The 14,569-nt window shown below is 42.8% G+C and overlaps 1 protein-coding gene across 7 annotated transcripts in view; it reads right to left on the reverse strand.

Moving 5' to 3' along the window:
• Nucleotides 1-478: 478 nt before the first annotated feature.
• Nucleotides 479-14,569, reverse strand: part of CELF2 (CUGBP Elav-like family member 2) — a 504,761-nt gene continuing 490,670 nt past the window's right edge. For 6 of the 7 annotated variants that reach the window (XM_037065950.1, XM_037065951.1, XM_037065949.1 and 3 more), the window contains 2 exons: nucleotides 11,193-11,336; nucleotides 7,369-8,233 (listed from right to left, as the gene is read on the reverse strand). In XM_037065950.1, coding sequence (XP_036921845.1) covers nucleotides 8,106-8,233; nucleotides 11,193-11,336 — 272 coding nt within the window. In that variant the 3' untranslated portion in view covers nucleotides 7,369-8,105. Of the gene's footprint in view, nucleotides 6,704-7,368; nucleotides 8,234-11,192; nucleotides 11,337-14,569 lie in introns of those variants that run through there. The other variant, XM_037065948.1, reaches the window with a different exon arrangement.

Below are 14,569 nucleotides of genomic sequence, written 5' to 3' on the forward strand. Positions count from 1 at the left end.
GGCCACCGCTCTCCAGCAGGGTGGAGCTTCAGTGCCACGCCATTTGGGGAAAGCATCAATGCAAACCAGCATTATTCTCAGATATGCCTTTATTTCTCTTTTTTGCTGAGCCTAAAGAGATACTATTCAGAAAGGTAGTTGGGTCTTCCAGGTTAGGACAGATTGAGGACGCCTTCCAGGGGCCTTTGGCGACGAAGGCATCGCTCTGTTCCGTCACCCACAGCACCTGGGTGGAGATTTCCTATGGACACTGAGAAGCGGATGGGTTTCCAGATGTCTTATGCTAAAAGGCACTCAGAAGAACTTCCCCCCACTCCACGTTGTTTCCAAAGTCAATTTATTGAATATTAAGTCACGAAGCCAGTGATATAATTTCAATGAAAAATACCCTGTATCACTCCAGACTTAAAAGAACAAAAATACCCCCTTAGAAACATTGCTTTGAAAAATAACCACACTAACATTACACACAACAGAGTCCTTTCTTAAGCTTTATTTAAGAAATCGAGTACTATATAGTTCAGTATATATAAGACACATCCAGTATTGTGTTCCTGATAGCAAGTGCATAGATTTTGTTAAGATATCATTTTCACTCGATATAAACGTTTCATGGTCACACGAAGATAATATTCCCAGTGAGTTTGTCCAAGCATGAGAGGAGAAAACAGAACACAGCAAAAATAGTGAACTACAACAGAGATGAAAAACAAAAACAGCGAATTAGCAGAACAGTCGATTCCTGATAAGTGAATAAGCTGATTGTTTGGTCACAATGTTTTATTCACTTATCAGGAACGATTCACAGTACATTTGTGTTCACTGTGTGTCCTAGCCTGCCAGCTAAGGGTCCCCAACCCCGGTAGCTCACGACTGCTGTGGGCGGGGCACACATGCAGTTCCCATCAGCAAGGCAAACGGGGGCAGTTCTGTCACTTTTCCAAGGTGGTCCATGCATGGCAGACAAATAGGCCTCGCTGACACTGTAGCAGTATTTTACAGAATCACAATGGTGAGTATGCATGAAAGCAGGGATCAGTTGGACACTCATGAGTGCTTCAGGTAACTAGCGTCTCTGTCCCCTTCTTTGGAGAATCATTGTTTTTGTTGTTTTTCCAGAACAACAACAACAAAACTGGCTTTGTCTTTCCCTTCTTCTACTTAGTATGAGCATTTTGCCTTGTGCCAAATGGTGGAGATATCTATGTCTTACATATTTTTAAAATGAACACTCGCTCACCCTCTTTACCTATTACCTTCTTCCCCTCCCTCACATCCCCCATCCCCAAAAAAAGAGAAAAAAAGAAAAATCACACCCTTGGCCATCTTTTCCCACCAGTGTACGCTGTGGGTTCTCAGAGGCAAACTGACGAAGGCTACAAGATCCACACTAGAAGTAGTGGCGGCAAGTCAGCTCCCACCCGTGCGGGCTGGAGCTGCCGTAAGTCACTTCGCGGAGGTGTTTGGCTTGTGGGGGGAAGAGCCTCCTTCCTTCCACCTCACCAGGCCCCTCAGTTGTTGAGCCCACGAGAGAAGACAATCTAGGGGCCGCCGAAACCAGAGGCGAAGGGCCTGAGCACCTGCCGGGAAAATCTTACTGGCAGCCAGAGGAAGGCTGCCTGGTGCTGGGTGACCTGAGTCAGAGCTTGTGCGTCTGAAAAGTTGGAAGGAGAGCTAAGACATGGGGAGCAAACATCAGAGGAATCTTTTAAGAGCACTTGGAGAGCAGTCAGATTCCTGAGTGTGAGAGATGGGCAGAAAGGGAGGAGGGCCTGTGGCTGCGGTTTTAGAGGGCATATGTAAGGAACAGTGTTTTTCTTTAGTTCTCCTTTTTGATAACTGGGGTTGGTGTGGTAGTGGGGGCGGGGTCAAGGCTGTTTAAAAAATACACGTTCATTCAGGAGGGAGTGTGTGGATTCCACAGGGCATTCTTGGCTTTCATTTGGAAATGGAGCATAGATTATGAAGACTAAGTAAGCGTGAGAAACTTTACCTCCTCCCCTTCTACCCCACCTGACTGACTTGAGCTTCCATTTGAACACTTGGATATATTTTTTTCTTTCATTAATTTTAATAATTAAAGTTGCTCCTGGACTCATTTAGCTCTTAAAATACATAAAATTTAAATGACTTTTCTGTGTATCTCTCTTGGTTGATGGGAACACATAGACTTAACCTTTTTCACATCTTCTATTCACCAGGTAAGTTTCTTTCTTCTGCCCTCGAGAATTCACCTTTTTAATATGTGATGATTAGTAGCTAAGAAGAGTGTGGCTGTAGCATTATGCCTTTCGACTTGTGGGTGTAGACAGAAGTTCCACTGCTTCTCTTCCTAAGTTTCTTAAGGTCATTAAGCGAAGCAGCAGCACTTTCAAATGAGTGTTAAGAACTGCTTACGCACACCCATGACAGAGGAGAGTGGAGCGAGGTCCCAAGAGGACGGAAGAGAAGGCGAACTCTCCCAGTGGGGCCCAAAGACCAGGAAAGGCCTTGGCAAACCCAGCTCTGTAGGCGGTTATTTAGGTGAATAGCAGAAATGGAAGCAGTGGTTAAAATGGGCTGTTGTACATAAATCAGAGGTGGCTGGCGTGCAGTTTCCCCTTCCTCCAAATCAGATATTCACTTAGGTGGAATCGACTGTATCTTTTTACACGACATATAGAAAAAAACAGATACGTGAAACAGGTGTGTAGATGTATCACCAACACATAATGACTACCAACAATACAACACGCAGAGAGAGAGACAGGTATTAGGAAAATGGTTTAATATTGGAGACAGAAGCAAAAAACTGCATCACACAATAACATACGTTACAAAAATAAGTTTGACTGTTTCAACTACACAATTATGTTCACAATGAGGACGGAAGAATCAGAAAAAACTTTGATCTAAACAGCAAAAAAGCAAACCCCTAAAGTTTTAACTAATACATTTATCCACTTAAAGTGACTGAGTACTTCTAAATCTAATTACCTTATTGTGTAACTGCACAATACAGAATAAAAAGTGAAACTTACCGCTGTATTTTAAGACAAAATTCTAATGCTAGATATAAGCAAAGGGAAAAAAGAAATCAAGCCAAAGTTTTTAATTCTCAAAAGAAAAGCAACTTTCTTTCTATCAACCAGAAATCAAACTTGAAATCAGTCATTGTCAGGGGGCCCACTAGAGTAAGCCACAAAAATTTCCATTTTTTTAATCTCCAGTATAAAAAGTTCCACTGGTACAAAATGCATAATAAGTACAATCAGTTGTAGAAATAGGAAAGCCTGCATTATTATTATTATTTTTGGCTCAAATTCCATCAAACAACAAAATCCAAATGCATCAATAACACAAACAATACTCAGTGGTCTTACAGTTTCCACTAGGTTGCAGGAACTTTGGCTTTTCTCAGACAATATTTAAAAACTATTTTATAATTCTAAACAAAATGATATTATTAATCTACAACAACAATTCTCACAGCACAGAAAAACACAAATACATTTTTTGTATGACATTATTCAAAAAGGTAATGAAACTACAGGTTTTTTTAAAATTTTATTTCTTTGTGTTAATTAGCACTTAAGATAATAATAAAAACAAACAGTAAAATGAGTCCAGAGTAGCACAAGCCAAAGAACTAGAACCCCTATGGTGAAAGAAAGATGAACTTGTTTTGCCTTGAGGACTGTCATTTTATCGCAATTCTCTATTTTAGTTTAAAAATGACTATTCTCTACACTTGATTTAAAAAAAGCAGTGTCCCTGTGTTTTCTCTTCCAGCACAGGCCCTCACACCCTTGCAGCTTTTTCCTTTTGACATTAAAAGATAAAGTGGCTAGAAGGACAAATCGTCTCTGAGGAGGGTTATCTTCTTAACAGTGAAACATGCCCCCCAAACCCCCAAACCCACCAACCCCAGAAAGAATGGACTTACCCCCTAAATGTGTCTCGGTTGCCTGCAAAATAAGAAACACTCAAATGAAAGTGCCCACCCTGAGCCCCTGTCAACCGCACTTGGCCCCTCTGGGGGAGATGCGGTGGGTGAGAGGAAAAGAGGGCAGGAGGGGGGCAGCTTGCTTCAGTGAGGAAGTCAGAACAAATTGTTTTTTGAGATCTCTGCAGAGATAGGTAAATGAAGAGATTGAGAATGAAACAGTCTAAATAACTCAAGTGGTGTTCTCTCGTGTTCCTATGCATGTATCTACACACCACCACATACTACATATGAGAGACATGTGTGGTAACTTTTGTTTCAGCTGATTGCTGCAGGAAGTACAAAATAGCCCTCGAAGGATGAAGGAAGGCCCCAGCAGTAGTAAACACGTGTGAGGATAATACAAATCACTTCATTGTAAGTGCATGTGCCATAAGAAGGGATTTTTTTTTTTTTTGCATTATTAGAGGCTAATCCTTTCCATCCCAGGGCTACCACATCCACACACACATTAAACCAAGTGGGGTGGTGCGCGGTACAGGAGGAAGGGGAGGGGGCCAGCAGTTTCAGAACTCCGTTCGAGACAGAGCAGCTTCCGGGGGTCTGCGTGCAGGAAGGCAGGAGTTTACGTGGGGACTTGTCAAGACAGCAAGAGATCTGTTCACATGAAGTCAAAGTAATATGGCACTTTAAAAAGTGGCAGCAGGAACTGGTACTAATTATTTGGTCAGAGACTTCGATAAAGAACTGAGTTTTCCTTATATGGTCAGTACGTGCAATGAATTTAAAAAAAAAAAGTCTTTTCCCTAGCTATCAGCTACCACCAGACACCTTGGTATTAAGAGGTATCCACTGGGGTCAGAGAAATCCCCAGCACAATGGCTGATTAGAAATATTAATTAGGAGTATTTAAAATACAAAAGCAAAAATACCTCCAAAGACTACCCATTACCATGTCATTTAATAGGAAGGTATATGGAAATATTCTAAACTGGAACATACTACTACATCTGATCTCAAAAGCATACAGAATCTAAGATTTATTTAGGTGCTGAATCTATCTCCCATCCCTCTCAGAAGGTTTATTTATAAACTGTTTTTAAACAGAAGGAATTCCAGCAGCACATTAAGAATTTTTTAAAAAAGAACAGAAATAATCAAATGTGAAAATGTAGGAGGGGGGAGCAGAAAGGGTTAAAATACATAGATCTTTTTCCTTCGGATTTGCCTTGTGGGTTTTTCTTTTGGATCTCAACCAACGGATAAAGCAGTAAAGACAAAAAAACAACTCAGAGAAGATAATATGCAGGGCAAAAAATCCAAATCAGGAACACTCCAAAACAAACTAAAATGATGACAGTATAAAAGTTATCAACATTCCAGATAGCTCTGGGTAGAAAGGGTTAAAAGTTCAAAACTTTCTCACCTTAGAGGTTTCCATATATTATGAAGAAAACACACGGTGAGGCTGCCGTCACAGCACTGATGTGCAGAGCGATTAAAGACATGGGCACTTGTACAATGTCTTACAAAAAACATCATAGAGAAAGAACAAACAGTAACAAGTTCAGGCAACACGACCACAGGGTAGCAAGGTAACAAACTTTTTAACCTCTTTTTTTTGTTTTTTGTTTTTTAAATATCAGGGATTTATACAAAACACATAATAAAATACCCATGTTATCAAATTACTTCTCACAAGAAACACACTGAAGCTCTAGGAAGGAAGTACCTTTGGAATTTGGCACTATATATTTTCACTTTTTTTCTTTAAAAGAAAAAAAATCACATTTTGCTGAACACAAACACATCTAAATAGTCCACAATAAAAAAAAATGACATCAATGCTTTACAAGCCAACACAAAACTTATTCTGGAATAGATTTTTTTTCCCCCTCACATGAAATATTTTTTAAGCAAACAACTTTTTTGAAATTCTTTTTTAAGTAAACCAATTCTAAACTTGTCTTATCAACAAAGAACATTAAGACCATAAGACTCATGATGAAACCACAACTTAATTCACAGAAGCACCAACGCAACACAGTTTACAGTAACCTTTCTCCTGTACATTGAAACAGTATAAAATATAGGTAATTTCATGTGCATTAAACCATGGATTGTCTAACTGTGAGTCAGTTCAGCAAAAGGTGACACAAATAGGTAGCATTTGCCCCAAAACAGGGTAAATATTTTTCTTATACTAATCTACAAAAAGTGGTTCTATATATATATCTTAATGAGAAAGTGAGCCACCTAAAATGGCCTTATCAAAAAACTTTACACTGCCTGAAAAATGTAAAAACTATTACAGACCTCTAGAGACTTAAAATCAGACAGTTTTTTTCTCAAACTGTTTTTGGAAGTAGTCTGTTAGAAACCAACATTCTGTGTCCCTGGACACATATTGCTATTGTTACCAGTGACCGGGAAGAATGCCAATCCCTGTATAATACTTTCAAGTCTGTTTTATGAAAAGAAAAAAATAAGAAAGAAACATTTTGCCACAGGTTTTTTTTACTATAATTAATTTTTCTAATAATAAATTTCAGTCTTGCATGAATGCAGCAATGTTTTTCACATTGACTTCCCAGAATTCATAGCTAGATGAGGTCACATGCAAATTTCAAAGGTCAAACTAGATCAAAGGTCAGTAGGAGAACCAAATATGATGTGAGGTCAGAAAGACATCAGAAACAATGACGGGACGATGAAACTTTTTTTGAGACGCCACAGGGACATGCTAGGCAAACGGTGAACTAACGGGCATGAAGATGTCTAGGGAGAAAACAAGGGAGAGTAAAAAGTTACACAGAATCTACTCAGCGGCAACAAAATCACTCTTAAGGGTGCGGGAGAGAAACTAATGCAAATCTTAGGTCATTGGGGAGTCTAGGAGCCATCCACATAATTTGCATTTCTTACAACCTTTATCCACAGCACAATGGAACCCCAAGAGAATCCATCCGGAGAGGGGGAGGGGATGGATTCCTGGTGTTTTGGGGTGAGGGGCTGGCAAGGGACAGGGGAGGGTCCAGTTTCAACGGATGTGACATAAGGGGAAAGTCAGACAACTGAACTGTAAACTAGATAATGGAAGTTACGAACAAAATAATCAGACAGATAGATACAAACAACAAGAGGATAAAGCATGAAATTTAGGCCTAGGGTCCAACAGTGAAAAAAAGCCCATTCCTAGAACGATTCCTTTAGAGACTACTTCAGAAGGATCTAGCTAGCACAGAGAGCTGCTCTTTAGGTACCCAATAAGTTAACAATAGGCAATAAATAACTTCCATTATTTCTGAGGCAGTAAAAATTTTGTACAAAAATAGAAATGCTTTTTTTACAAATAAAATTTACAGGCCTGTGGCTTTTCTTTTTTATTTATGTATTATTTATGTATTATTTATTATTAAATTTATCTTTCAAGAAACATCAAGTATTTTCATTCATTTTTATTTTTTAAACCCTGTAGCTTTAAGAAACAGATCTCTAAATCTTTTTTTTACATTAATCCTTTCTAAGAACTAAAATAAAACAATAACAAAATAGACAACCAGTATAATAACCTGACCAATAAATGTCATGTTGCTTTGAACCCTAAAATAAAATCCTACTTATTAAAACAAACCAAATGTAGTGGAAAGACGTTTGTATTGTTTTAAGTGCTTCTCCTGGCTTTTCTCTTGCTCTAGGCCACCACCTTGACCTCTAAACAGCTGGCGCCCTCCTAGGGGTGAACAGGACAGGAGGGGTGAGTTCTCCAGGCAGTGCTCTCAGGGCACCAGGGGGGTCTCTGAGTTAGAATTGCACATTAGCCTTTGTTTGCCTTTTAAATTGTCAAGATGTCATTTATTTGTGTATGTTTTCCTTTAAAAAAGCAAAAAACAAACAAAAAAACAGAAAAGGTAAAAGGAGATTCAAATCGCAAAACAAAGAATACAGTGGCACGACTGGAGGAGTTTACTCGATAGAAACAAGGTAGCCCAGGTTTTAAATATGGCGAACTGGGTGAAGGGTGGGAGGGGGAGATGGAGGCCTTATTGTAAAAATAACCGTCTCTCTTGGTAAAAGTTGGCAATGTGGTCCTCCTCTGCCTTTCCTGTTGAGAACAGGCTGGCTCGTGGGACTTACCCTAAGAAAGCTAAAACAAAGCAGGGAGCCTCTGGGGTTAGGATCAGTAAGGTTTGCTGTCGTTTTTGGAGCGCTTCAGCTGGACCTTCAAGCGTTTCATGCCAATCTGAAAGCCGTTCATAGCCTGGATAGCAGCTTGTGCAGACACTGGATTGTCGTAGCTAACGAAACCTGGAAAACAGAAAGGGAAGGAAGGCAGGAATCAAGATGGAGAGGTGGTGGGGAGAAGGGGGCCAACCCCCCCCCCCCGAAAGTGTAACTGCAAATGGTGAGTACATGTGCCGATGCTGCGGGCAAACAGGACACATTTTAGGGGCCACAGTGGGAATGTCCGCTGAGAAGCTGTGAAAAGGCTAGGCGGACAGGTAATTGGGTTTGATGAGAAAACTCCTTTGCAGAAAGCTACAATTTCCACCTCAGTTGTTTGGGTAAATTTAGTCTCTTTGCTTACTGATTTCAGTTAAAGTCCACTTGTGTTTCCAGTCCCTTAGAATGTTTCTGCAAGAACCCCAGGTACATGGTAAGTGCTGCTCAGGTAAGTGGTGGATAAATATGCAGGGCTGAAAGGGCCCCAGAGGCTCATGTATCCCAACCAGGTTGAATTCAAGAGGCCGGAAAACTAAGGAAAGGACTGGCTAACACGGAGTGCGCCAGACCCCCCCACCTTTCATTCTCTATCTCACAGAGCCCACCCTCGTTTGGCCCTAGGATGGGGTCAGTGAATTAACTCTAGAGTAACTTATACTTGGTTTTTAACATTTTAGAGTTATTACTGAGAGGCACCTAGGGGTGCAGGGGAAATGCTGGGCCTTCTTCCTTACCTGAACTTCCATTTTCAAAGCTCCACTGATTGCAACAGAATGGAAATTGCTACCTTCACAGTCCCAAGAGGCTTGGGGAATATACAGTCTGAACAGCTCGGGGCTTAACGGTTCTAACAGTTTCCAGCATCCTTCTCTATTTCAACACTTGCCACCGAAAAAGATAGGGAGGGCACACTTTTGAAAGAGAACTGATCGTGCTCTGCAAAGACCAAGAGACAGATTTCTGATCGTGTATTTGTTCTCACCAGAGGGTGAGACGGGCAGGGGCGGGTGGTGCCGCGATGTCGATGCCAAAGTGGTGAGCTTGTGTAGTCCCTGCTTACTTCTGGTAGTGAAAGGATGCTATTATACTAGTTGCCTTTCAGTTCTGCACATCAGCTGTTTAGAAGGCTCTATATTAAGCTTCCCCATATATCTACTATTAAAAGTTTAAAGCTAAAGAGAAAATTCCTTTACAAACTAGAGGAGGAAGAAAAGGACATGAATATACCTTTAGCAGAGTTCTCAGCTGGTAAACATGAGTATATGGTAGAAGGTTTCTCCTAGGTAGGCTGTATTGCAAAACAGTGACTTACGTTTTTTTTGAAACCCAATTTTGAATAAATGTGGTCTTGAAGCTAAAATATTTGCTCAGGCTTTATCCTTTCCCTGTGGATTTTCAGCCAGAATCAGAACTCCCATTCTGATTAAAGAACGGAAATGGGTCGAGTGCACTGGATTACAAAACCTGGCCAAGAGGCTAGAACAAAAGAATGGGGTTATTACCCCATGACTAGCAAACCTGGGCCCCCCAGGAGTTGTTCAACTGGCTCACTGAGAAACCTTGGTATGGGAGGCTACAGCTTTTATAAAAATCAAAAACACTGTCCACTAAACTGAATTGTCTGCTGATACTCATAGCTGTAACTCGCGTTCTTATGAACACATTGGTTAAGTAGCCTGTGGGCTGACACGCACTCTTTTAAAAGCAGTACTTTCTGAAAATCCAACCATGAAGCTCGATCCTTTTCCAATCTCCAGATTAGCCCAGGACATTGTTTGGTGATGAGCAATATAAAAGTCTGGCTCAAAACCGGTGCAGGGAAGCTCCCAAAGGGAGGCTCATACTGAAACACGCACACCTTATGTAACGACCCACATCCCCTTGCTCCCCTCTGGACTGTCACCTGGGGGCTGATGGGCTTGCTGCAGCGGCAGCAATAGTGTAATGGGTTCAGGCCGACAGCCTTTCCACTCGGTAAAAAGAGTGACTTAAATGGTCGATGCACGAATTCCCCTGACAGCAGAAGCTTCAGACCTTCCTGGGCAGTAGCACGGAAGGTAGACGTCATGATAATGAAGTTTCAGAAGCCAAAGATCCTGGTTAGCCAGATACTTAGTGTGGGTTTTTGGCTGAGAACTGCCCTACCACCTTTGATGTTTTACTTTATACCACACCATTCTGTTTGTATTTCCTCTGGCCCATGTGTATTCTGCTTTATTTTGTTTTACGCTACTCGTTATACCTACTACCCACACGAATTAGTAAACTGGAGGGTGACTCAAGCACTTGAGTCCTTCCTCAAACTGGGCCAGAACTTTGTCGAGTAATATATATACTCTGAACATTCTGCCTCTAAACTACTCTGGGGCCTGGAAGGGTTTGAAAAAAATGAAACAAGCAGTAATGGATGCTCTCCTCTTGGTGTGAAACATTAGTGCTTGCCTGTTTCTCTCGGAGCAGAGAAAGGCCTTGGGTGGCAAAGTCTGGGCTGCTTGCGGAAGGGGGCATGACAGCTCGGGCCGCCAGGGAGCTGGGTTTCCCATGTTCTCAGAAGACCTGCCCCTCCATGCTCTACAGCCACTCAGGCGGTCCCTGCAGGTCCTGTCAGCCCAGCTTCTGGCTCCCGGACCTGCACTGCGGTGAGTGGTCTGACCTCCCCTCTGCTGGGAAGATGTGCACACTCTCGTGCAGTGTATGGACATGCAGGTCTAAAGGAACTGCTGTTGCTCTGCAATGACCAAGTGCCACACGTATGTAGCAACATGCATCCACAGGACAGCATACAGCATTACCTAATGGACGGGCAACTGGTTTTATTTCCCAGATCCTTTCTCTACAGCCCCTTCCTCTTTCCTTAATTGTTTTATTAAACGACTTTGCCCAGTCTGCTCATGTGGATCCAGGATCCAGAGAACCAGGAAACACCACCACAGAGGGACGGCCCAGTCCTGACTTCTAAAGTGTTGGCTATTTACATCTTCCTCCCCATGGCTCCTCAGTGGGGGATGTGCTGTAATATTCTAGCTTGCTTTCTGTTGCATACCGAAACACTTGCTCAGATTGGTCTGTTTGTCAATGAAGACTTTAGCAGAGATAACATTTCCAAAAGGCATGAACATCTGCAGAATGTCCTGGTCTCCAAACTCCTGTGGAAGGTGGTAAATAAAGAGGTTTGCACCCTCTGGACCTAAAGAGGAAACAAAAACCAGAGTAAGGTATTCTTCGCTTCTTACTCCCGAAGCCTCTTCTTAGGAATGCTTGAACAACAAGCTAAGCACTGGGCTTCCCCTCACACAGAGAGAGGAGGAAATAGAAGGATAAAATGCCATGTGCCAATTTGTCTTTTAGGAAAGCAAACATGCTTTAAGTTTCCATCATTTCCTCAGAAACACGGGTTAAGAAAGGCTTCCTTCCCACTGAGAGTTTTCTGGGGGCCACGTGTGCTCACTGCACAGGAGCGATATTACAATCTCTCCATGGGTGGCGGTCACAGGATAGAGAGGGGAGGAGAATGCAGGCACGGGTTTACCTGGGTGGCCGTGTTTTGCGGTGTGTTTATATTGTCTCTCAGAGGAGCGTGTGTCCTGTGCATTCTAAGCAAATTGCAGCAATTGAGAATAATGGATATAACAGTAATGCTGCTTGGATTTCTCATTTACCTAATTATCCATCCCGTTTTGATATGCCAAGTCTCTTAACGCACAGTCTAATAATCATCTTTATTAGAAATGACTGGCAATGAGTCAAGGCAGGACAAACTAGGTAGGTAAGAGTTTTACAACTGTAACAGGCATTACACCACCGGGAATTGGCCTTGAAAATGAAGACACGTGATGCAGCGGCCAGTCAGAGATTAAGCTGAGCCAGGCTCTCTATTCTCACCCACCAGTTTCTAGAAATACAACAAACAAGGGCAGAGTGAGGATGATCTGAGCTGCACTGGTCAGAGAGGTAAGTTCTCCTAAGTTCCACTCCATTTCATTCTCCCTCCTCTCTGACCACCTGCACAAGAACTACCTGAAGGTTAAAGGAAGCAAAAAAATAGAGAAAGGTGGGAATCCAAATGACCTGATGGAAGGTAACCACCTTCTAACATGTAGCAAGCAAGGAAGCCTTCCAGGCCAAAGGGCGCTAGGACTAGCTGCACACTCTTTCCCAGATGGTTCTGGTGAGGCCCGGGGGTGGGACGCCTCCAGGAGGTCCTGTGTTCTGGGCATGGTATCTGGGAGGGAAGGGAGATCATAAAATCGGTGGAGTAACCTCTACAGCTGGAACGTGGAGCCTTAACTGGCATCCGCAGGAGGAACCAGGACTGGGAGGCCCTGGGAATAAGCTGCAGCGGGTGGGAGTCCACGGGGGTGGGTCAGAGAAAACCGTAAACGGGGTACAGAGAACTGTGTACAAATGAAAGGGAGGAATATCTTTGCAAAGAAGAGCTAAACCAGTTACTTCCTACAAAAAAATTGTAAAAGAAATGTTCTAATGAGCCCTGGCTGGTGTAGCTCAGTGGACTGAGTGTGGGCCTGAGAACCACACGATCGCGGTTCGATTCCCAGTCAGGGCACGTGCCTGGGTTGCGGGCCAGTTCCCAGCAGGGGACTCACGAGAGGCAACCATACATTGATACTTCTCTCCTTCCTTTCCCCTCTAAAAATGAATAAATCTTTTAAAAAAAGAAATGAATGGGGCTTTTCACAAGGAAAACTTCTTGAGGCAAATTTCTGAAGCCAGAGACAAAGCGTTTCTTCCTTAAGTGTCAACATGACCACCCGACCTTTCCAGATCGCTCAGTTTCCATGGACATGCCACGTCCAAAGCAGAGGCAGTCTGTATTTAAAGGGACATAGGCTTTGATCCCCAAAGTAGTCCCTGGCTTATAAAAATTCCTAGAAGTGCAAACTATGAGTAGATACAACCCCCAAACGCTGGAAATGGGTGTTCTCAGTGTAGTGTGCCATGCCCTCCCCTGCAGTTTGTATACTGGGCATGTCTGGCACTATCCAGATAAAAGATCCACACTTACAAATGAGGATGGATGGCACCCAGTCTGAACCATGTGGTCGTCTCAGCTCCTGAAACTTGGTAGTGGGGGTGGGGAGTGGGGAATGCAGATTTACTGCCTGGGTAATCTGGCATTCCAGGCGGCTCTACATTCGGACTGTTTCCCTCGGCCAGATGGGGGCCGAGAAAAATGTGAAGACAGGAAAACTCGAAGAGGCTTTGTCCTCTCAGTCATCATTTTTCCAGGAGAAATGCCACCATCTCCTACTATAGACCCATTTTTCCATTTCCAATGAATTGTTTGATTTTGCAAACCACCAACACTGTTACCACCCAAATGGAAAAAAGCAGACTTAACACGGAAAACCCCACTATGCGAAGGCAGGTGGCTACCGCCACAGATGCCAACAGTAAAAAGTAAAAATTGTTTTGAGAGTTCTACCTATCCACCTCACCTTTCCCTTTAAAAGCTGGCTGACAGATCACACATTCCTCAGATTTCTCCTAGTCCACGGTATTTTAACTTGCTAGAAGTCTGTCATATTGTTGGTCTCAGGTGGTTGGCGTTCATATTTTGTATTTCTAACTGGGTACTGGGTCTGGCATAAGGCAGTGGGGGTGTTTGCATCAGACCACCGGCTTCCCATTGGGTGTCTGAGGCTCCTCCTACCTGTGTGTGTGTGACCTGCCTCCTGCAAACATGGGATGCTGGAAGGTGTGAAAGGGGCCAGAGGGAATTCAGGCAGGCAAGGTGGACGGTTTCTCTGGATTTAGATCAGTCGGGATGCCATAACCCTTCAGAAGACTTAAAACCAAATGCTTTACAAAGCCAGACCAGCTCATGTTCCTGTGGGGTAATACACACCAGGGCACATGACTAAATGTATCAAACTGACTTACCTCTCTTGACTGAAGGATGGAACTATGAAGTGGCAAATCTAAAACTCCATTTGATACAATTCATTATGAGATTTTTATGAGATTTTTTTCTTTCCCAGTATAACCTGCCTTTTACATTATTTTAGTTAAACTAATATTAAGATGGTTTACATTTCTTGAACTCATGCTAACTGGATAAGAGGGTATGAGAAAGTGAGATATGATTAAAAACAACAAAGAAACCCCACACCGTGCTACTGGTAGCCTGCACACCTAAATACACATAATCTGGAGTTGGCGACTGTCATTTCGAACGGTTTCATACTAATCCCAGAAGGCTAGTTACTGCACAAGCAATCCCGAAAACCCAAGGCAGGGACTAAATTTAGGGCCGTGGGCCGGAGTAAAGCCGCTAAAGAAGCCGGTGTTTCCAGGCCCAGACTCTGCGTGAAGCACTGGATTTTGAGTCTTCTGCTGACACTGCCCCAGCAACACAGGCTCTGCGGCTTGCTGCGAGGTGCTGCTGGATAACGGAGAGGG

Source organism: Sturnira hondurensis, unplaced genomic scaffold (genome assembly GCF_014824575.4).
Source record: "Sturnira hondurensis isolate 20B ecotype Veracruz unplaced genomic scaffold, ASM1482457v3 Scaffold0016284, whole genome shotgun sequence".
NCBI classification, from domain to species: domain Eukaryota; kingdom Metazoa; phylum Chordata; class Mammalia; order Chiroptera; family Phyllostomidae; genus Sturnira; species Sturnira hondurensis.